The sequence below is a fragment of the Thamnophis sirtalis genome, unplaced genomic scaffold (genome assembly GCF_051295495.1).
Source record: "Thamnophis sirtalis isolate CommonGarterSnake01/CBP01778 unplaced genomic scaffold, rThaSir2_p1.2 scaffold_14, whole genome shotgun sequence".
NCBI lineage: Eukaryota > Metazoa > Chordata > Lepidosauria > Squamata > Natricidae > Thamnophis > Thamnophis sirtalis.
Window position 1 is genome coordinate 3069703 of NW_028261394.1, and position 22286 is coordinate 3091988.

Sequence of the window (22286 nt, forward strand, 5' to 3'; positions counted from 1 at the left end):
ATGTCAGATTTACAGCCGCTGCCTCTTCTGTAGCTCAAGAGGGATTAAGAGGAGCTTCAAAGCAGCCCGAGATCCAATTAAAACGCTGTGGCCACCCCAGGGGTGCGGGAAGCGTCTCCTGATTAGCGGGACGGCCTCTTTGAACTGTTCAGCTAGGGGAGGAAGAGGCTTTCTGGACTTCAAATGAATACAAGCCCGGCTCCCGGAAAGGAAGGCTTGATCGTTTCCTAGGGTTGCACGCTTCCATTGAAGGAGGACACAACTGTTAATGCCTCCGTCCATGCGGAGCTTCAGAACTCACGGCCAAAACAGAGGTGAGAGTCAGAGGTGGAGGACCTGCCCTCCAGATGCCACCTTTGACTTCCAAAGAAAGACCTTTCCTTCCTTCCTTCCCATTCTCTTTTCCTTCCTTCCCTCATCCAACTTCTCTTTCCTCTTTTCCTTCCTGTCTCCCTCCCTCCTTCTTTGGCTTTTCCTTTCTTCCCATTTTTTCCTTCCTTCCTACTTCCTTCCCGCGTCCATCCATCCTTTCTTCTTTCTTCCTCTTTTGCTTCCTTCCTCCCTCCCTCTCCCTCCTGCCTTCTTACTTTTCCTTCTCCTCTCCTTCATCCCCCTTCCTTCCTTCTTTCTCTTTTCCTTTCTCCTTTCCTCCCCCTTCCTTCCTCTTTTCCTTCCTCTTTCCTCCTCTCTCTCCCTCTTCCTTCCTTCCCGTTCTCTTTTCCTTCCTTCCTCCGTCCTCGACCCATCCTTCCTTTCTTCTTTCCTCTTTTCCTTCCTCTTTCCTCCTCCTCTTCCTTCCTTCCCGTTCTCTTTTCCTTCCTTCCTCCGTCCTCAACCCATCCTTCCTTTCTTCTTTCCTCTTTTCCTTCCTTCTCCCTCTCTCCCTCCTTTGACTTTTCCTTCCTTCTTCCCTCCTTTCTTTTTCTTCCCATTCTTTTTTCCTTCCTTCCTCCATCCTTCCTTTCTTCCTCTCTTCCTTACTCCGTCCCTCTCTCCCTCCTTCTGACTTTTCTTTCCTTCCACCTTCCTTCCTTCTTTCCTCCATCCCTCTTCCTTCCTTTTCTTTCCTTCTTCCTTCCTTCTCTCCTCCATCCCCTTTCCTCCTTTTTCTTTTCCTTCCTCCTTCCCTCTCTGTCCTTCCTTCTTCTCTTTTCCTTCCTCTTCCTCCTTTCCCTCTTCTTTCTTTCCTTCCTTCCTTCCCTCTCTCCCTCTTCTAGGATATATAGTGCACAAACAAGAACCTGACTTGAATACGATTGAAAAAAAGAAAAGAAAACCATGTTTTATATTAAAACTCAATTATAATCTGATTCTTCACAGGACATTACAACCTAAACAGATATAAGTAGAATATTACACTTCTTATTACTCATCAAGCACAGTCATGTGTGACATCATCTTATAGGTCAAAAAATGAATTGTTGTAATAAATGTTGGCTCTACTTCATGCTACTTTAATTACGTTCATCAATAAGATACAAATTACTCATTGCTTTTTCACAGCAAACATAATTACCCTTTGAAATGAAAAATTTTGAACTCAAGCTTACATATTTTAGCTACTTCTGCAGGGCAATTACAATTAACGCGTAAACTACATTTTCTGAAATGGAACAAAATATAGCTTTCTCCGTTAGGGCAACTGGTTTGGGGTTTTTTTTTTTTCCAATTTATTTATCATTTCTCGGGCCCAATTCTCACATGTACACAAGAAATAAAACCCAAGACAAAAACCACAGACGAACCAGACCAAAGATTAAAAAACTTGCTGGAAGAAATATGATGCCTAAAGGAAGTTTGCAACGCTTTGTCTGATGTTATGAATTAAGGGGCTAAATAGAGTAATAGGTAGGTGGAACATAATATTATTAAAACTTTAAGGTAATTAATTAGAGAGACATCCCTGGCTTGTGCAAAACTGCATTGGTTCATTAAACCTAAATTATGCAATATGCATTTCATCCTTTAAGTCAGTGTTTCCCAACCTTGGCAACGGGAAGAGGTCCGGACTTCAACTCCCAGAATCCCCCAGCCAGCATTCGCTGGCTGGGGGATTCTGGGAGTTGGAAGTCCGGACCTCTTCCCGTTGCCAAGGTTGGGAAACACTGCTTTAAGTCATGCGTCCTACCCCTACCTTAAACTAGGGTTTCCTGAAGGAGTCAACATCAACCCCCAAGGGGTCAATCCAACATAGCAATAGCAGTAGACTTATATACCGCTTCATAGGCCTTTCAGGCCTCTCTAAGCGGTTTACAGAGAGTCAGCATATTGCCCCCAACAATCTGGGTCCTCATTTTACCCACCTCGGAAGGATGGAAGGCTGAGTCAACCCTGAGCCGGTGAGATTTGAACCGCTGACCTGCTGATCTAGCAGTAGCCTGCAGTGCTGCATTTAACCACTGCGCCATCTATGGCTCGGGGTCAAAAGGAGGTCAGCAAATGACTATGGGGTCAACCCCTGTAAGAAAACGACCAAGTTCAGTGGGCATCGTGAAGATGCAGATAACAAAAATGTTTCCTCTGTACCAAAAGAAGAGAATATTCAGAGTGAACTGTGGGTGCTGTCCTTGGTGCTGAACTTGGTGGTTTTTTCCTGCTGATGTTTCGTGACCCAACTAGGTAACATCATCAGTGCTAGAAGGGAGTGGGAGTTGCAGAGAGGAGGAGGAGGAGGAGGATTATGGGCTCCTTGGTGCTCTCTGAGCTTGGCTGTTTTTCTTGCAGACATTTCATTACCCAACTAGGTAACACCATCAGTGCTAGAAGGGAGTGGGATTTCATCATCATAGAATGGATGATGTTACCTACCATAGTTGGGTCATGAAATGTCACCGAGGAAACCACCAAGCTCAGAGAGCACCAAGGACCCCACAGTCCCTCCTCCTCCGTCCCTCCTCCTCAATTCCACTCCCTTCCAGCACTGATGATGTTACCTAGTGGGTTCATAAGATGTCACCAAGGAAACCACCAAGCTCGGAGAGCACCAAGGACCCCACAGTCCCTCCTCCTCCGTCCCTCCTCCTCAATTCCACTCCCTTCCAGCACTGATGATGTTACCTAGTGGGGTCATGAGATGTCACTAAGGAAACCACCAAGCTCAGAGAGCACCAAGGACCCCACAGTCCCTCCTCCTCCTCCTCCGTCCCTCCTCCTCAATTCCACTCCCTTCCAGCACTGATGATGTTACCTAGTGGGGTCATGAGATGTCACCAAGGAAACCACCAAGCTCAGAGAGCACCAAGGACCCCACAGTCCCTCCTCCTCCTCCTCCATCCCTCCTCCTCAATTCATCCCTTCTAGCACTGATGATGTTACCTAGTGGGGTCATGAGATGTCACCAAGGAAACCACCAAGCTCAGAGAGCACCAAGGACTCCAAATGCCTCCTCTGTCTGTAACAAGAGAGTCTTCGTTCAACGGTTTTGTTCACAGAAGATGCCAGAGGTGGCACAGTGGTTAAATGCAGCACTGCAGGCTACTTCAGCTGACTGCAGTTCTGCAGTTCGGCTGTTCAAATCTCACCGGCTCAAAGGTTGACTCAGCCTTCCATCCTTCCGAGGTGGGTGAAATGAGGACCCGGATTGTTGTTGGGGGCGATATGCTGACTCTGTAAACCGCTTAGAGAGGGCTGAAAGCCCTATGAAGCGGTATATAAGTCTAACTGCTATTGCCAGATGCAATGAAAATTTGAGTTCATTCATCCAGTCAAAGCCTCTTCTGCCCTTTTGCTGGCTGGTAGCTTATCCTGCTGAGTGAGCTCAACCATTGATTTGCAAACCGTAGTTTACTGCTCACTACGGTGGGTCAACTCAACCACCGGGCTTGTTTAACAAACCAAGATTGGATATACTAAGAGTGACAGGTTGGCGCAGGTAGTCCTCAACATACAAACAGTTCATTTAACGACGCTTCAGAGTCACAAGTGCACTGAAAAAAAGCAACTTCTAACCGTTGTTCACACTAACAACCGCATCTCCACCTGGCCAGAATTCAGACGCTTGTATAAATACTGACTCGTATTTATGACGGGTTGCAGTCTTGTGACTGCCTTCTGCGACCTTCTGACAAGCAAAGGGCCGGGGGGGGGAACCCAGGCGCACTTAACAACCGTGTCACTGATTTAAAAACTGCAGTGATTCACTTAACAACCGTGGCAAGAAAGGTCGTTAAAGCAGAGCTGGCATCCTTCGACGCCCGTTTTTAGCTGGCAAAAACTCACTTCGCAGATGTGTCCCTTAGCAACGTAAACTTGCAGCTCGGTTGTGGTCGTAAGTCAGGGAGTACCTGTGTAAGTCCATCTCTAATAGGTGTAAAAGATTTGGAAGGATGAATGCCAGTCAGGTTTAACCGAAGCCTGTGAAAATTCCTATTAATTGCCATTTTAAAAAAACTAGGCTGGGTCAAGACTCTTAATAAAGAAGGAAAAATATGTACGTTAGACGCAGACACATTACTTGTCCCCTGAACCCCGTCCTCCTGCAATCACATTATACCCCCAAAGGAGACAGTGGAGAGGATTTCATTAATAAATTTATTCCCCCCCCCCTCTCATTTCCAATAGCGTGGAGGAGAAAAAAAATGTATGCAAATCCGTTTGTAATTAGGTTTAAAAATTCCATTTCATGGGATAATCAGACTTCAAAAAACTCAATTTTAGTTTTAATCAGATTTTAACAAGGATATTAACTCCATTCCGTTCATGAGAAGAGAGAGAAGTGGCGAATTCAACGCAAATGTATTCAAGCTTAGCCTTAGGAGATAATTAAATAAAATTAATTTGGCAAGAATTGTCTGTAAATGGAGGCATTCCAGATAGCGGAGGCGCGCTTCCGAAAGAAAACAAACGGGGGTCCTCATTTCCATACCAACGGATACAAAGCTTATTGTTCGGGCAGGAAAAAAAGGGATCATCGCAATCCTCCAACGGAAGGGAGAACTATGGGGAGCCCTGGAGCTGCTTCCAGAGGGCACCGTCTTCGAGAGGAGAGAAGCTGGCATCGCCTGCCCCCCTTTGGATAAGCTTCTTAAAAAGTCACCCAGGAAACAAGGGTGTGAAATGCAAGGGACAAAAAAACCCAACACAAAAGGATCTTGAAGCGATTCTGCCGAGAAGCCAAGCGAGGCTTAGAGAGAGGGGCACAAGACGCTGGAGGAGAAAGGGAGAAGGAGGTTTTGGTTTCCAAAAGACCAAGGGGAGGGAGGGACAATAGCAATAGCAGTTAGACTTATATACCGCTTCATAGGGCTTTCAGCCCTCTCTAAGCGGTTTACAGAGTCAGCCTATCGCCCCCACAGTCTGGGTCCTCATTTCACCCACCTCGGAAGGATGGAAGGCTGAGTCAACCTTGAGCCGGTGAGATTAGAACCGCTGAACTGCAGATAGCAGTCAGCTGAAGTGGCCTGCAGTACTGCACTCTAACCACTACGCCACCTCGGCTCTTGGACAAAATGGATGGAAACTGATCAAGGAGAGAAGCAACTTGGAATTCAGGAGAAACTTTCCTGTCGGTGAGGACAATCAACCAGTGGGACAGAAGTTGCCTTCAGAAGCTGTGGGGGCTCCATCCCTGGAGGTTTTTAAGAAGAGATTGGCTAGTCGTTTGTCTAAAAGGACATAGGGTCTCCTGCTTGAGAAGAGGGTTGGAACAGAAGACCTCCAAGGTCCCTTCCAGCTCTATTCTGAGGGATGGATAGATGGATAGATGGATGGATGGATGGATGGATGGATGGATGGATGGATGGATGGACGGACAGAAACTGATCAAGGAGAGAAGCAACTTGGAATTCAGGAGAAACTTCCTGACGGTGAGGACAATCAACCAGTGGGACAGAAGTTGCCTTCAGAAGCTGTGGGCACTCCATCCCTGGAGGCTTTTAAGAAGAGATTGGATAGTCATTTGTCTAAAAGGACATAGGGTCTCCTGCTTGAGAAGAGGGTTGGAATAGAACACCTCCAAGGTCCCTTCCAGCTCTATTCTGATAGATGGATCGGTGGATGGAACTGATCAAGGAGAGATCTTAAACCCATCTGGGATTAAGGAGAAACTTCCTAACAGTGAAGTCAATTAATCAGTGGCCTCCAGAAGCTGTGGGTGCTCCATCACTGGAGGTTTTTAAGAAGAGACTGGACAGCCACTTGTCTGAAATGGCCTAGGGTTTCCTGCTTGAGCAGGGGGTTAGACTAGAAGAGCTCCCGGGTGCCCTCCCGCTCTGTTCTGATCGATTGAACCCTGCCGCTTCGATCAATGTAGACCTTTTGCCAGCCATGGCCAGTTTTGGATCCTGGCCAGTGGGAAACCACTAAGACAGGTTTCTAAGCTGTGCAGCATGGGAGCTGGTCCAACCTAACAGGAGGAGGCCATGCTGGGAAATGCCCATCCAGATGTCTCCCTGGCTCTGAGCAAAAAAAATAAAATAACTTAAATGCTTCTACTAAGCCAACTCCAGTTGACAAAATATGCAAGCTTCCAAGTTCTCACCCGCTATCCATCCGGATAGATGCCTTCCTCTGCTCCATTAAACGATGAAATTCAATGGAAACGCAGCCGCCGCCTGTGTTTAAACTTGTGAGAACTCAGCCGGCTGCCCAAATCTATTCGCATTTGTGCAGAAAACACAACCAGAGCAAGCCAACCGGACCACTAAGGGGCTAGAGAGTAAATATGGAAGCTTAAAAACTGGTCTTCCGAGCAATTAAATTAAACAAAAAGAATATCACGACTTACATCGCACCCGTTCCTAGCTCGTTCTCAAGAAGAGAAGCAAATAAAGTGTTTAAGCTGGATTTTGTCCCCCAGTGCGGTAGCTGGGGCGGAGGGGGGGGGGAGAGGGACCAAGTTCTTGTCCTTCAAGGCGTTTTTAAGGGGATCGTTTTTGAAGAAACAGAAAACAAATATGGCCTAGGTTGCTTTTAAGTCTTCAACCTCTTGAATTAAGAGTGTGTGTGTGTGTGTGTGTGTGTGCGCGCGCGCGCACACACACACACACACACACACACGGTCAATCTTGCCTGTCCTAAAATCATAGGAGGTAAATTGACTATGTCTTCTTTATTTTATATTTCAGGGATTTTTTTTTGGGGGGGGGTGAGAAAGAGAGGTGAGATGAGAGAGAGAGATGAGAGATGAGATAGATAGGTAAGTAGGTAGGTAGGTAGGTAGGTAGGTAGGTAGGTAGGTGGGTTGGTGGATGAATGAGAGATGATAGGTGAGATAGATAGATAGATAGATAGATAGATAGATGGATGGATGGATGGATGGATGGATGGATGGATGGATGGATGGATGGATGGATGGATGGATGGATGGATGGATGGATAGATAGATAGATAAGAGAGAGAGAGAGAGAGATGATAGATAGGTAGGTAGATAGATGGATGAGACAGAGAGATGGATGCGAGAGAGAAGATAGGTGAGACAATAGATAGATGATAGATATAGATAGACAGATAGATAGATGAGAGATAGATAGATGAGAGAGAGAGATGATAGGTGAGATAGATAGATAGATAATAGAGATAGATAGATAGATAGATAGATAGATGATAGATAGATAGATAGATAGATAGATAGATAGATAGATAGATGATAGATAGATAGATAGATAGATAGATAGATAGATAGATTGATTGATTGATGGATGAGACAGAGATGGATGCGAGAGAGAAGATAGGTGAGAGATAGACAGATAGATAGATGAGAGAGAGAGAGATGGATGAGAGAGAGAGAGATGATAGGTGAGATAGATGGATAGATGGATGGATGGATGGATGGATGGATGGATGGATGGATAGATAGATAGATAGATAGATAGATAGATAGATAGATAGATAGATAGATAGATAGATAGATAGATAGATAGATAAGAGAGAGAGAGAGAGAGAGAGATGATAGATAGGTAGGTAGATAGATGGATGAGACAGAGAGATGGATGCGAGAGAGAAGATAGGTGAGACAATAGATAGATGATAGATATAGATAGACAGATAGATAGATAGATGAGAGATAGATAGATAGATGAGAGAGAGAGATGATAGGTGAGATAGATAGATAGATAATAGAGATAGATAGATAGATAGATAGATAGATAGATAGATAGATAGATAGATGATAGATAGATAGATAGATAGATAGATAGATAGATAGATAGATAGATAGATAGATAGATAGATGATATAGATAGATAGATAGATAGATAGATAGATAGATAGATAGATAGATAGATAGATAGATAGATAGATAGATTGATTGATTGATTGATGGATGAGACAGAGATGGATGCGAGAGAGAAGATAGGTGAGAGATAGACAGATAGATAGATGAGAGAGAGAGAGATGGATGAGAGAGAGAGAGATGATAGGTGAGATGGATAGATGGATGGATGGATGGATGGATGGATGGATGATAGATAGATAGATAGATAGATAGATAGATAGATAGATAGATAGATAGATATGGATGGATGATAGACTGACAGACATATCCATTCATTCATTCATTCATTCATTCATCCATCCATCCATTCATTAGGTTTACATGACCTCTCAGTGACTCTGGGGGGGGCTTACAGACAATAAACTCAGACATAAAGGGAATCGACCTTGGTTTCCATACTCCGTTGAAACAAACCCAGTGCTTGTAAATATTTTTCAGGTTCAACTGCGACCTCCACTTCCCTTATTTACCTTTTTAAAAAATCGTATTTGCCACCCGGGGCGGGGGGGGGGTGTCAATCTATTTTCCAAAGCACCCCAGACAAGGAATAACGGATGGAAACTGACCAAGGAGAGATTTGACCTGAAAATAAGGAGGAATTTTCTGTGAGAACCACCAACCGATGGAACAGAAGTTGCTTTCAGAAGTTGTGGGAGTTTCATCCCTGGAGGCTTTCAAGAAGAGACTGGACTGCCATCCGTCAGAAATGGTGCAGGGTCTCCTGCTTGGCCTGCGGGTTGGACTAGATGACCTACAAGGTCCTATTTAACTGTTAATCTGTTAAATCTGTTACAGTTGAAGAAGCAAAGAAATGAGGACTCTGAAAGTTGTTAATCCTAATGTCTGAAGAGCTTCCTGCATAAACGGGCCTCCTCCTCTCGTTGGGAGAGGCCAATTTCGCTATTCGCTCACGATGTCACTAATTAACTTCGCTCCGTGGTGAATGAAACGAGCCACGACAGCAAAACGCTTTCCATCTCACATCACTTAAGCTTGGAAGCTGAACCCAGAGGAGACGGTTCCATCCTTTTTCCCCAGAAAAAAATGTGTTTGTTGTTTTTTTAATGACTGGTTTGATGGGCAGACCAACTGCTTAACAGCAGAGCTGGCATCCTTCGGTGCCAGGTTTTAGACGAGCTGGCAAACCACCTCGCCCTCCATTCAAAAGAGGCAATCCTCCAGAAACCCACTAGCTTGACAATGTTTGTCAACGAGAGGCCTCCCTTTGATCCCAGCGCAAGTGATGTCCAGATTGGTCTTCCAACGAAGTCGGCAAACTGGCTATTAAGGAACAACGATACCCCCAAGAAGCCTGGATAATTGAATAGTGGTTTGCTCAGGTGTAGGTAAAGCTTCCCCTCGCACATAAGTGCTACTCGTTCCCGACTCTAGGGGGCGGTGCTCGTCTCCGTTTCAAAGCAGAAGAGCCAGCGCTGTCCGAAGACGTCTGCGTGGTCATGTGGCCGGCATGACTCAACTCCCGAAGGCGCACAAAACACTGTTCCCTTCCCACCAAAGATGGTTCCTATTTTTCTACTTGCATTTTTTACCTGCTTTCGAATTGCTAGGTTGGCAGAAGCTGGGACAAGTCACGGGAGCTCACTCCGTTATGCGGCAGTAGGGGTTCAAACTGCCGACCTTTCTGATTGACAAGCACAGCATCTTAGCCGATGAGCCACCGCATCCCTCTATATAACTCCTAAACGAATTACAATTTAGCTCCGTGCGCGCACACACACAAAAGGAAGAATAGGCACACAGGGATACGGTCCTTCTCCCTTTTTTGCCGCCAAACTTTTGGAGGAGTTTCAAAACAAGAACTAAAACAGAAATCGCTATTAATTAATGCGTGCTACACAATTCTCCATCAAAGTACAAGGAACACGAAGCCACATTATTTCTTCTAAATAATAATTTTGAAAAAAAATAGACAGAAGAGTATGAAAAGACAAGCAGGTTGGCTTTTAATATTATTCCTCACAGGTAGACTGAAGGCTTAAAACAATTTAATCTGTGTTTGGTTCGTAATGAACAACTGCAAAAAAAAAGGGGGGAAAAAATTCTCACCAGACCCGCAAATCACAATGGATTAAGTTGCGACACAAAAGAGCTGGAAACTGTGAAGTATGTTCCTATACCTCCTCTCCAAAGCTCATAAAAATCACGTTTTAAAATGCTCAGAAACCACGCTCCATAAACCACTATTTGGAAGCAGCGTTTTTAGCTGGCCCCAAAGAGGTTTAAACCTTAAGAGGTTAATTTTGGCAAACGAAAGCTTGCAAATTAAAAGTGTCCCAGATCAGATCGATGGTTAGCGGCAAAAAAAAAACAACCCTTTTATTAATTGACTGTGAATTCCGCTCATTCACATCCAGCAAAGTCTTTCAAGGGAGGATTTACAGACCTCATCTGGCTTGGAGAGCAGCCAGGCCAATCTCTGCAAAACTGGGCAAGGCGTTTCGGAGAGTCACGAACCAATGAAGGGAACTAATTGTCTCCTGCAAACTCCACTCCCCTGTTGCTCCTCTTTTATCTCCTTTGGGAGGGGACATTCATCGTCCACTGCAGCCTTACTCCCAAATCAACCTGTTCTTTAGCTGCTTCCTTCCTCTGGCACCTCCGCACTTACGCACACTGGAAACAGGCTCCAACTGTTCTTCTGCCTCACTGATGTCTGACTCCGAAGGCAGCTGATAACTGGCATACAGCCCTGGCCCCCTCTCTGCCTCCGACACAGAGCCCTCATCAGAGCCTTCCCCCGACTCCAGGACTGGCCCAGGTTCCTCCCCAACCCTCCTCACTGTCTGAATCTGCTGCCAACTCCGTTGGCAGGCCACAACAGGAAGGACAAAGGCAGATTAGACAAGTGGCATAGAAAGGGTATCTCAGCACCCAGAATGGAAAGAAGTGTGTGTCGGGTACAAGACGCCAGGAAGCAGGATAGAGTTCAAAAGTACTACTGTTAGGCCTGCAATTATATTCCTTTTAGAATTTTGGCCTGCCACGCTTTCTCTTATTTCATTATGCTTTTTCATTAGTATAGTCGATGGGAGGGGGGAATAGACAGGAGTAGGACTGTGGAATGTATTGTTTTCATTCTTGTCTAGAAGCCAAGGTCATCTTTTGTCTCCGCACTTTTAACACCTGACCGGAAGCAGCTGGGTGTGGATGCCAGCGTGGAAGAAGAAGATTGGACCACGTGATGGACTGTGGGTGTGGGGACAAGATCATGAACTTTTAAGTGGGTGGGATTCTGATGTAATTTCCAGTATTGGGAGTAGCAATAGCAATAGCAGTTAGACTTATATACCGCTTCATAGGGCTTTCAGCCCTCTCTAAGCGGTTTACAGAGTCAGCATATCGCCCCCAACAACAATCCGGGTCCTCATTTTACCCACCTCGGAAGGATGGAAGGCTGAGTCAACCCTGAGCCGGTGAGATTCGAACAGCCGAACTGCAGAACTGCAGTCAGCTGAAGTAGCCTGCAGTGCTGCATTTAACCACTGCGCCACCTCGGCACACAGATGTGCCTAAGATGTCTGCTTTATTAAATTGGAACTTTAAGGATCGTTTTGCCTTGGACTCTGATTTAATTCTACATGATACTTGGAACGTTGACAACTACCTATACACAAGTTTATTTCACACCACCTGTACACAAGGATCTGAACTGTTACAGTAGATTTAGGTTTATTAGATTTATATGTAAATCTAACAGTAAAGCATTCATGTTGTTCCTGGCCTTCAGACTAAATAGATTCTACATGCACTTCTTCCTTATGTACATTAAGTGTTATTTTAATGTACATTATAAGTAAATCAAGACGCAACAGATAGAAACTAATCAAGGAGAGAAGCAACTTAGAACTGGGGATAAATTTCCTGACAGTGAGAACAATGAATCAATGGAACAGAAGTTGCCTTCAGAAATTGTGAATGCTCCAACACTGGAAGTTTTAAAGAAGATGCTGGACAGCCATTTGTCTGAAGTGGTGTAGGGTTTCCTGCCTAAACAGGGGGTTGGACTAGAAGACCTCCAAGGTCCCTTCCAACTGTTACTCTGTTAGCCTTTAATGGTCAAGGCATCGGAGAAGAGTCAACGGACCTCAAAGGGAGTTGAATTTAGGGCAAAGAAACTACAAAAGGATGGTGCGTTTGGCGCTGTGTCGGCAGGCCTGGGGTTGATGAGCTCCCTTCCCCTCTCGACTCGTGTGGTTGTTGCTATTTTAAATGCTTGTCTTGTACTTTTGTGTTCCCTTTCCCCTTTTGAGTTGTTCGCCGCCCTGAGTCCCTCTGGGAATAGGGCGGCATATAAATAAAACAAATCTCAATCTCTGGTGCATTTGGGGGTCATCTTCAGGCTCAGCCTGGTCATCTCCTACATCGTGGGAAGGAAGTAGTCCTCGACTTACAACAGTTCATTTAATGGCCGTTCAAAGTTACAACAGCACTGGGGAAAGTGGACCTCTTGATTGGATTCTAACTTGAGGAAGTTATTTCGTCGAGTTTTTGAAAACCTATCCGCGAGGAACGAAAATCTAAATAAACCTTTTAAAGAAAAAGATTATAGGAGGGGGGGGGGGATTCTGCATTTTACCCCCTTTGGGGAGAGGGGCGCTTTAGCCAGCACAAAAGCTAAAGGCACCAATTGGGGTTTGCGGGGGTGGGAAGGAAATGAGCCCATTTCCCATCTCAAGAGTTGCATTGTCAAACCGACTCGTACAAATGGAAATGCACCGCTGCTGTGACTTTCACACGCTGGGAAGAATGCTACGGCGGCTATCGTGAGACGGAACGGCTTTCATTTAAGCAGCAGGGCCCGGGTTTTATTAAGGATGATTGCCACCCCCCCACCAAAAAAAGTGCATTAACCAAGTTCTCTCAGCCCCGTTCGGAGACGGAAGGAAGAAAGAAAAAATTAGAATTCCTAGAGCTTAGACTCTAGATGATCTCTGAATGTGGCACTTAACTTCTTTGATGCACAGAAAGAAAAATGATAATTGTGCTCTCTCAGCGGCGTCTTCGCTTTAAGACGGCAAAAACTAGAGGGCGAATTTCCACCAGGGGGAAGCAAGGAAGTGCAATCAGCCGGTTCCTTTCTCGCTTCTTCCGTCCGAAGCGACGCCATCCATCTCGCTGGTAGTGAAATCAAAGGGCCATGAACTGGGTTCAATCAAATGCAAATAGAGCTGGAAGGGACCTTGGAGGTCTTCTAGTCCAGCCCCCTGCTCAAGCAGGAGAACTGATGACATGCCCAGTCTTTTCTTTAAAAAAAACCCAGTGATGGAGCAGCCAAAACTTCGGGTGGCAAGCTGTTCCAGTGGTTAACTGTTCTCACAAACCAGGAAATTCCTACTTATTTTGAGAATGGATCTCAGGATACAGTATAACAAGATCTGGAAGGGACCTTGGAGGTCTTCTAGTCCAGCCCCCTGCTCAGAGTCAGAATCCCTTCACGAACACGTTCCCAGCTTATCAACTGCAACGATTCACTTATCAACTGTGGCAAGAAAGGTCAAGATTTGTTTGCAACTGTCCTGTTTAGCAATAGACGTTCTGGGCTCAATGGCGGTCGCAAGTCAAGGACTGGCTCCAATCTGAACACAGGGAATATTAGACCTCCCTTTGCGACATCTGTTACAATCAGAATGTCTGCGTTGTTAAGCGAATCAGGCCCCATTTCTTTTATGGCACAGTTGTTAAATGAACTGATGGTTCTTAAGTGAAGCAGGAGGCCCTTAAGTGAATCCTGTTCCCCTCCCCTTGACTTTGCTCGTCCGAAGCCAGCCGGGGGCCGATGGCTTTTAATAGCAATAGCAGTTAGACTTATATACCGCTTCATAGGGTTTTCAGCCCCCTCTAAGCGGTTTACAGAGTCAGCATATCGCCCCCACAGTCTGACTCCTCATTTTACCCACCTCGGAAGGATGGAAGGCTGAGTCAACCTTGGAGCCGGTGAGATTTGAACCGCCGAACCGCAGCTTAGCAGTCATGCGGAAGTGGCCTGCAGTGCTGCACTCTAACCACTGCACCACCTCGGCTCCTTTAACAAATAAGAGAGTCAGCTTCTAACAAGGCGGGCAGCCAGCGAATTTAATGAAGCAATGAGAAGAAATAAAAAGAAATGGCAATTCCGCGTTACTTCATAAAAAAAGAGATTTGGGGGGACGTCATTCTGGGGGAAGGAAGGACGAAGGTTGCTCTGCTGCGCGATCAGATACCTCACCCGCCTTTGCCATCAAACTCAATATGAAGAGCTTAATTACCTGTAGCGATACGAGCCTCTGCGCCGTTCCTCTCCCGCTGGAAAATTACCCCATTAAAATACGAAGATGAGGAATTGGGAAACGTCACCTCCTTCCTTCCTCTTGTGGCCCGCCAGATGCTCGGCAACTGACTCGTACTTATGACGGTGGCAGTCACATAATCCCCTTTGCAACCTTCCAACAAGCAAGAGTCAACGAGGAAAGCCGATTCACTTAACAACCGTGTTTACTAACTTAACGACGGCAGGCATTCGCTTAACAACCGTGCCAAGAAAGGTCTTGAAAAGCGACGAAATTCACTGAGCAAATGTTTCTGTCAGGCCTGCAATTATATTCCTTTTAGAAGTTTCGCCTGCCACCCTTTCTCTTATTTCATTATTCATTAGTATAGTTGATGGGAGGGGGGAATAGACAGGAGTAGGATTGTGGAATGTATTGTTTTCATTCTTTCCTAGAAGACCAAGGTCATCTTTTGTCTCCACACTTTTACACCTGACCGGAAGCAGCTGGGTGTGGATGCCAGCGTGGAAGAAGAAGATTGGACCACGCGATGGATTATGGGTGTGGGGACAAGATCATGAACTTTTAACTGGGTGGGATTGTGACGTCATTTCTAGAATTGGGATTAACACAGATGTGCTAAGATGTCTGCTTTATTAAATTGGATCGTTTTGCCTTGGACTCTGATTTAATTCTATATGATACTTGGAACGCTGACAGTTTCACTTAGCAACCTAAACATTGGGCTCGATTGCGGTTTGTGTATGTCGAGGACTACCTGTGTGCACTCAGCAAAGAAACAAAGCAGCAAAGAGGGAGGTGCTGGAATTGCCGTGCCATTTTTCACTGACCTGATATCTAAGCCCATGCTCTGGTCCAGTTTTTCCCACCGGCTCAGCTTCTCCTGAACTTTCTGGAGGAGCAAAAGGAGAGGAAGACGGTTTTTAAACATCCCAGCAACGTAAAACCAATGAATCTTATTCCCTCCCAAGAGCAGAAATAGGAAAGAGGCGTGTAGCCGTTGTGGAATTTTACCTCCTTTTCCAGTTCCAAAGCCACCCGTTCTGTCTGGACCTTTTCAAATCTCTCCAGCTTCCTTTGAAGACCCTCGACTTCCTCTTTCAGTAATCCGTTGTTTTCTCTCATTTCCCTGTGAGGTAAAAGTAAAGGTAAATGTTTCCCTCGCACATATGTGCTAGCTGTTCCTGACTCTAGTGGGCGGTGCTCATCTCCGTTTCAAAGGTGAAGAGCCAGCGGTGTCCGAAGACGTCTCCGTGGTCCCTCCAAAAAAAGCTGGGGTCATCTAAAGGTTAATCTCACTTCAGCACAGTTAACAGTTAGGATCATCTAAAGGTTAGTTTCGCTTTAGCACAGTTAACAGTTAAGGTCATCTAAAGGTTAGTTTCACTTTAGCACAGTTAAGAGTTAGGGTCTTCTAAAGGTTAGTTTCATTTTAACACAGTTAACAGTTAGGGTCTTCTAAAGGTTAGTATCATTTTAACACTGTTAAGAGTTAGCGTCTTCTAAAGGTTAGTTTCACTTTAGCACAGTTAACAGTTAGGGTCTTCTAAAGGTTAGTTTCATTTTAGCACAGTTAACAGTTAGTCATCCAATGGTTAGTTTCATTTTAGCACAGTTAACAGAGTCTTCTAAAGGTTAGTCTCACTTTAGCACAGTTAACAGTTAGGATCTTCTAAAGGTTAGTTTCCCTTTACCACAGTTAACAGGATCAATTAAAGATTAGTTTCACTTTAGCACAGTTAACAGTTAGGGTCATTCCAAAAGTTAGTTTCATTTTAGCACAGTTAACAGTTAGGGTCATTCAAAGGTTAGTTTCACTTTAGCACAGTTAAGAGTCAGGGTCATCCAAAGGTTAGTTTCACTTTAGCACAGTTAACAGTTAGGGTCTTCTAAAGATTAGTTTCATTTTAGCACAGTTAACAGTCAGGGTCATCCAAAGGTTAGTTTCACTTTAGCACAGCTAGCACAACTATACACATTCAGTACATAACAGTTGTGATAACAAAACTGGGGACAAAACCAGGCACAAGGAGGGGAGAGAGAGGGAAAAAAACCCCGAATGCAGGTCTTGACACACTGACAGACAATCTAAATAAATAATCATCTTCTGTTCCTTACCTGAGGTAGGCGTTCTCCTCCCTGAGTTGCTGCAATTCCCGTTCCATTTGGGGAAACTGAGCCAGCTCCGACTTCATGTTCTTCACAATGACCGCATCTTGTTCTTGCATGGAGATCTTTTGCTCAAGTTCCTGCAGAAACAGGGCCCAGAATAAAAAGAACTTTCAGAAGATGACTGAACAAGATTACTCCGTAATAAATAGTGAAACACTGGTGCTTTCCTAGCTGGGTAGAAATTTATCTCCAGGTAACTCAAAGAGGAAGGACATAAGAGGCCTCACCTGAATCTTTTGCTCCTTCTTAGACATGAGATCTTCCTTTGCCTGAAGGACTTGGATCTGCTGAGTGGCCTCTTGCCATTTTCTGTTGAAAATGGAGATAAAATATTCATTTACTGCACACAGCGCTGCTTCTAAACCTCAGCAACTTTAAGGTGGGTAGACTTCGGTTGAACTCCAACGCTTCTCTCATTAATGTCTATGGAGAGTCTCCGACATCCAGGTCAGCTGGCCCCCGACAGGCCACAATAGTTGGATGTTTAAAAAAGAAAACTGACATATTTTTCAAGGTTTGTCCATTTTCAAGGCTACCTTTTCTGTGTCACGTTTCCGAAAAAATCCCCTTATTAATTCGTGAGCCTCGAGCCAAGTTTCAAAGGAAAACCAGTCATTTATTAGGAACACCATTTCGGCAATACCCTGTTGCGGTCAGATCTGACCTCGTTTAAATTATGGCTGAATTTTGTTCCTGTTTCTCCCCACCCCTCAGTCTGTGTCATAAATCACATTCTCCAACGAGGTGCACACTTCACAAGCCTCCCTTGCACTACGCTTTGTTTGCTAAAGACTAAGAATCGAATTCCCGCCCGTTCCCGCTTACTTGTGAAGCACATCGAATTGTTCAGTCAACTCCTGGTTCTGGGACTGCTGCTTCTTTATCTCCATCTCCTGATTCATTGTGTTCCACTGGGCCTCTGATACTTTCCCCTTCAAGGCGTTGATGGTCTGAGGGAGAAAGAAATAGTTGGGTGTTTATTTGTTATTTACGAAATTCATACACTGCCTAACAGGCTGTTGAGGGGCCTACGTTGAAGGAATAAACTTCTGATCCAATGCTAAAATGAATAGGGGAACCAATGACCCTGATCTGGTGTCAGTGTCAGCCTCTGCTTTGCTGTTGCTTTGGCTGCCATGAAACGGGGAGGGTGGGCATGGTATTTGGGAGGGGTTACTCATTGTGCTGGAGGAAGGTTCTGGAGTTCAGCTGCCTATCGGACTACGCATGCGTGGGAGATTCCCGCCAGGACTAACGGCACCGACATTCCATCTTCATGATGCCTTTTGAAGTTATCTCACACCTGACACTTGAGAGAATTATGATTGGACTGTAACTGTGATGCCAAGGGGTGGGGAATGGGCTATTCTATATATCCATCGCTTTCGCGCCTAAATAATCAGACTTCGCTACGCTATGCCTTTAATCATTTATAATTAGTAAAAGTACACTTGATTTCTACACATGGAGTCTCGTGGTCTTCTTTCCTGATTATCTAATGGAGAGGTCCTGACAGTCAGGATTCCAAATAGCATCCAAAGATAAATCAGAGTCCAAGGCAAAGGATTCCTCAAAGTTCCAATTTATGAAGACAGCCATGTTGGCACATCTGGGAAAACCCGAATCTGACAGCTTCCCGGTTTTCCCCACCCAGTTGAAAGTTCATGACCTTGCCCCCACACCCACAAGCCCATCCCATGGTCCAATCTCCCACTGCCATGCTGGCAGTTCCCCCCCATCCAGTTCCGGTCAGGTGCAGAGACAAAGGATGACCTTGGCTGTCTAGAAAGAATGTTGTTATGGCTGCATAGCATCTAACTCCTTACAATCCCCCCTCCCATTTTCCCACCATAGAGAATGCATAGCGGAATAATAGAAAGTGTGCCAGGCCAAAGACCCAAAAGGAAAGAGGGCTGCAGGCCTAACATCTGGATCTTTTTCCTACAGGTAGTCCTTGACTCACAACAGTTTGTTTAGGGACAGGTCAAGGTTACAATGGCACTAAAAGGTTTCTCACAACCGCTGCAGCATCCCCATTATTGAATTTATTGAATTGATTTGTTTCTTCATTGGCTGCCCGTCTCGTAGCAAACAAAATTTTGGTGAGTAAACGTAGAGGCAGCCACAGAAGTTCATTTAGTAACCATTACGAAATTGTAAAGGCAGTGGGGGAAAAAAGGTGGACTTATGGACGTTTTTCACACTACAGCAAAGCCACGATCACGTGATCAAAATTCGGATGCTTGGCGAGTGGCTCAGAGTTATGACGGCTGCAGTGGGTCCCAGGGGGGAGTCACACGATCCCCTTTTGTGACCACCTGGCCAGCAAAGTCGATGGGGGAAGCCAGATTCAATTCCACAACCGGGTTTGCCGGCTTAACAACTTCAGTCTTAGCCATTGTGGCAAGAATGGTCGTTAACGTGGGGCAAAATCCACTTAACAACTGTCTGGCTAAGCCATGGAAATTTTAGGCTCGATTGTGGTCGTAAGGCGAGGACTAACTGTATTTTTTTTTTCATTTACGCATTTGCCTCGCTGTTCAATTTTTAAAAGTTTTTTTATTCTCTTACGTACAATTATAGGTATACATTCATATAGTTATTCTTCTTCTTCTTCAGAGCCGAGGTGGCTCAGTGGTTAAATGCAGCACTGCAGGCTACTTCAGCTGACTGCAGTTCGGCTGTTCAAATCTCACCGGCTCAGGGTTGACTCAGCCTTCCATCTTTCCAAGGTGGGTGAAATGAGGACCCGGATTGTTGTTGGGGGCAATATGCTGACTCTGTAAACCGCTTAGAGAGGGCTGAAAGCCCTATGAAGCGGTAGATAAGTCTAACTGCTATTGCTATGGCTATTGCTATATTCTTTACATTTGCTGTTCTTATACATTTATTATTCCATTTAAAAGATTATTTGCTTTATTTACCATCCCTTGTTTTAACACCATCTTATTTTCCCTTTCTTTTCTCCCGCCCTCTTCTCTCCTTTCTTCCTTCCTCCTCTCCTCCCTCTTCCTTCTTCCCTTACCTCTCCCTTACTCCTATTCTTCCTCTTCCCCTTCCTACCCTCTCTCCTTCTCTTCCTCTCCCTTCCACCCTCCTCTCCTTACCTCTTTCTCCCTTCCCTCCTCTTCCTCCCGTCCTCTCCCCCTTTCTTTTTCTGTTGTTATGGGTGTCTCTTTCAAATCTCAATTTATGTTTCCTTGGGATGGTATTTCCGCAAACCCAAATATAATTTGGTATCATTTCTTATTCCCTTCCCTTCTTCCCTTGCCCCTCCCCTACCCCTCTCTTCTTCTCCCCCTTCCTACCCTCTCTCTTTCTCTTTCTATTCCTTCCAGCCTTCCTCTCCTTTTCTTTTTTCCTTCCCTCCTCTCCTTCCTCTTCCTTCTTCCCTTACCTCTCCCCTACTCCTCCTCTTCCTCTTCCCCTTCCTACCCTCTCGTCTTCTCTTTCTCTCCCTTCCACCCTCTTCTCCTTCCCTCTTTCTTCCTTCCCTCCTCTTCCTCTCGTCCTCTCCCCCTTTCTTTTTCTGTTGTTATGGGTTTCTCTTTCAAATCTCAATTTATGTTTCCTTGGGATGGTATTTCCCACAAACCCAAATATAGTTTGGCATCGTTTCTAATTCCCTTCCCTTCGCTAATCTATGTTTTTTCCCCTTTACATCTCACTCTTGAATATATAGTTGTGTATTTAGTACTTTCTTTTCTGCTTTCCCCACTGTGATGTCCAAATGGGGGATTCTGGGCTCCGCAGAGAAGAAATAAACTTCTGATCAAAAGCTAATATGTACATGAGACCCCGACGACGCTGATCTGGACCTTTTTAACACGCAGCAGCCCTGGTTCTTTGTTCCTTCCGACGCTCCCTCGAGTGTTGTTATTTACTAAAAGGACTTGCAAGGGGAAACTTTCAAAGGCAGCCTGCTCCATCTAGTAAAGACCCCATCAAAGGGATGCAAATGGGGAAAGGCTTCCTCCCCGCCTGCGCTTTCAAGAGAGAGCTTGTGTAAGTCCTCCCACGGATAAGCAACGGTGACGGCCTTAAATTTGGCACAGAGCCGGATAAGCCAGTTTTCAAACCTAGATTACAGGCGGGCCAGGAAAAGAAAATAAAGATCTGAAGCAGCCTTTTTCGGCTTTCCTGGCCTTTGCAAAGCAATTGCAGAGTCATTCCGGGAACCAGAGAGTTCGCTTTGCGATTTCTCTCCAATTTCGGGCTTCTCGCCATGATATAGATATAGCAATAGCAATAGCAGTTAGACTTATATACCGCTTCATAGGGCTTTCAGCCCTCTCTAAGCGGTTTACAGAGTCAGCATGTCGCACCCAACAACAATCCGGGCCCTCATTTCACCCACCTCGGAAGGATGGAAGGCTGAGTCAACCCTGAGCCGGTGAGATTTGAACAGCCGAACTGCAGAACTAGCAGTCAGCTGAAGTAGCCTGCAGTGCTGCATTTAACCACTGCGCCACCTCAGCTCTATATAGATAGATATATATGAGAGATGGATGGATGGATATAGATACAGAAAGAAAGAGAGAGGTGATAGTTGATGGATGGATAGATAGATATAGATGCAGATAGATAGATAGATAGATAGATAGATAGATAGATAGATAGATAGATAGATAGATAATAGAGAAAGGTAGAGAAAGAGAGAAAGAGAGAGAGAGAGAGAGATAGAGAGATGGATGGATGGATGGATGGATAGATGATGGATGGATATGGATGGATGGATGGATGATAGATAGATGGTGGATGGATAGATAGATGAGAGAGAGAGATGATAGATAGATAGATAGATAGATAGATAGATAGATAGATAGATAGATAGATAGATATAATAGATAGGTAGGGAAAGAGAGAAAGATAGGTAGATAGATAGGTAGATAGATAGATAGATAGATAGATAGATAGATAGATAGATAGATAGATAGATAGATAGATAGATAGGGAGAGGGAGAGGGAGAGGGAAAGGGAGAGATGGATGATAGATGATGGATGGATAGATATAGATACAGATGGATGGATGGATGATAGATGGTGGATGGATATAGATATAGATATAGATATAGATATAGATATAGATATAGATAGATAGATAGATAGATAGATAGATAGATAGATAATAGATAGATAGATAGATAGATAGATAGATAGATAGATAGATAGATAGATAATAGATAAAGGTAGAGAAAGAGAGAAAGATATATAGGGAGAGAGAGAGAGATGGATGATAGATGATGGATGGATAGATATATACAGATAGATAGATAGATAGATAGATAGATAGATAGATAGATAGATAGATAGATAGATATAGATTGATATAGAGAAAGAGAAAGAGACAGATGGAGAGAAAGAGAAAGAGACAGATGGAGAGAGAGAGAGAGAGAGAGAGAGAATGAATAGAGCTGGAAGGGAACTTGGAGATCTTCTAGTCCAGCCCCCTGTTCAAGCAGGAGACCCGATACCATTCCAGGCAAACGGCTACCCATTTGTCTTTCCTTTAAAAACTTCCAGTGTTGCAGCTTTTGGTGGGAAGTCGTTCCACTGGTTAATTGTTCTCCCTGCCATGAAACCTCTCCTTATTTCAAACTGTCCATTATTCTTAT

At 44.7% G+C, this 22286-nt stretch overlaps 1 protein-coding gene across 1 annotated transcript in view; it reads right to left on the bottom strand.

Moving 5' to 3' along the window:
- The window catches only part of MAD1L1 (mitotic arrest deficient 1 like 1), a 428801-nt gene that overhangs the window by 399437 nt on the left and 7078 nt on the right, over positions 1-22286 (bottom strand). Inside the window, exons 5-9 of the mRNA XM_087729234.1 lie at positions 17497-17621; positions 16899-16980; positions 16618-16748; positions 15514-15628; positions 15330-15391 (exon numbers count right to left, since the gene is read on the bottom strand). Of these exons, the coding sequence (XP_087585360.1) occupies positions 15330-15391; positions 15514-15628; positions 16618-16748; positions 16899-16980; positions 17497-17621 (515 nt within the window). The remainder of the gene's footprint in view (positions 1-15329; positions 15392-15513; positions 15629-16617; positions 16749-16898; positions 16981-17496; positions 17622-22286) is intronic.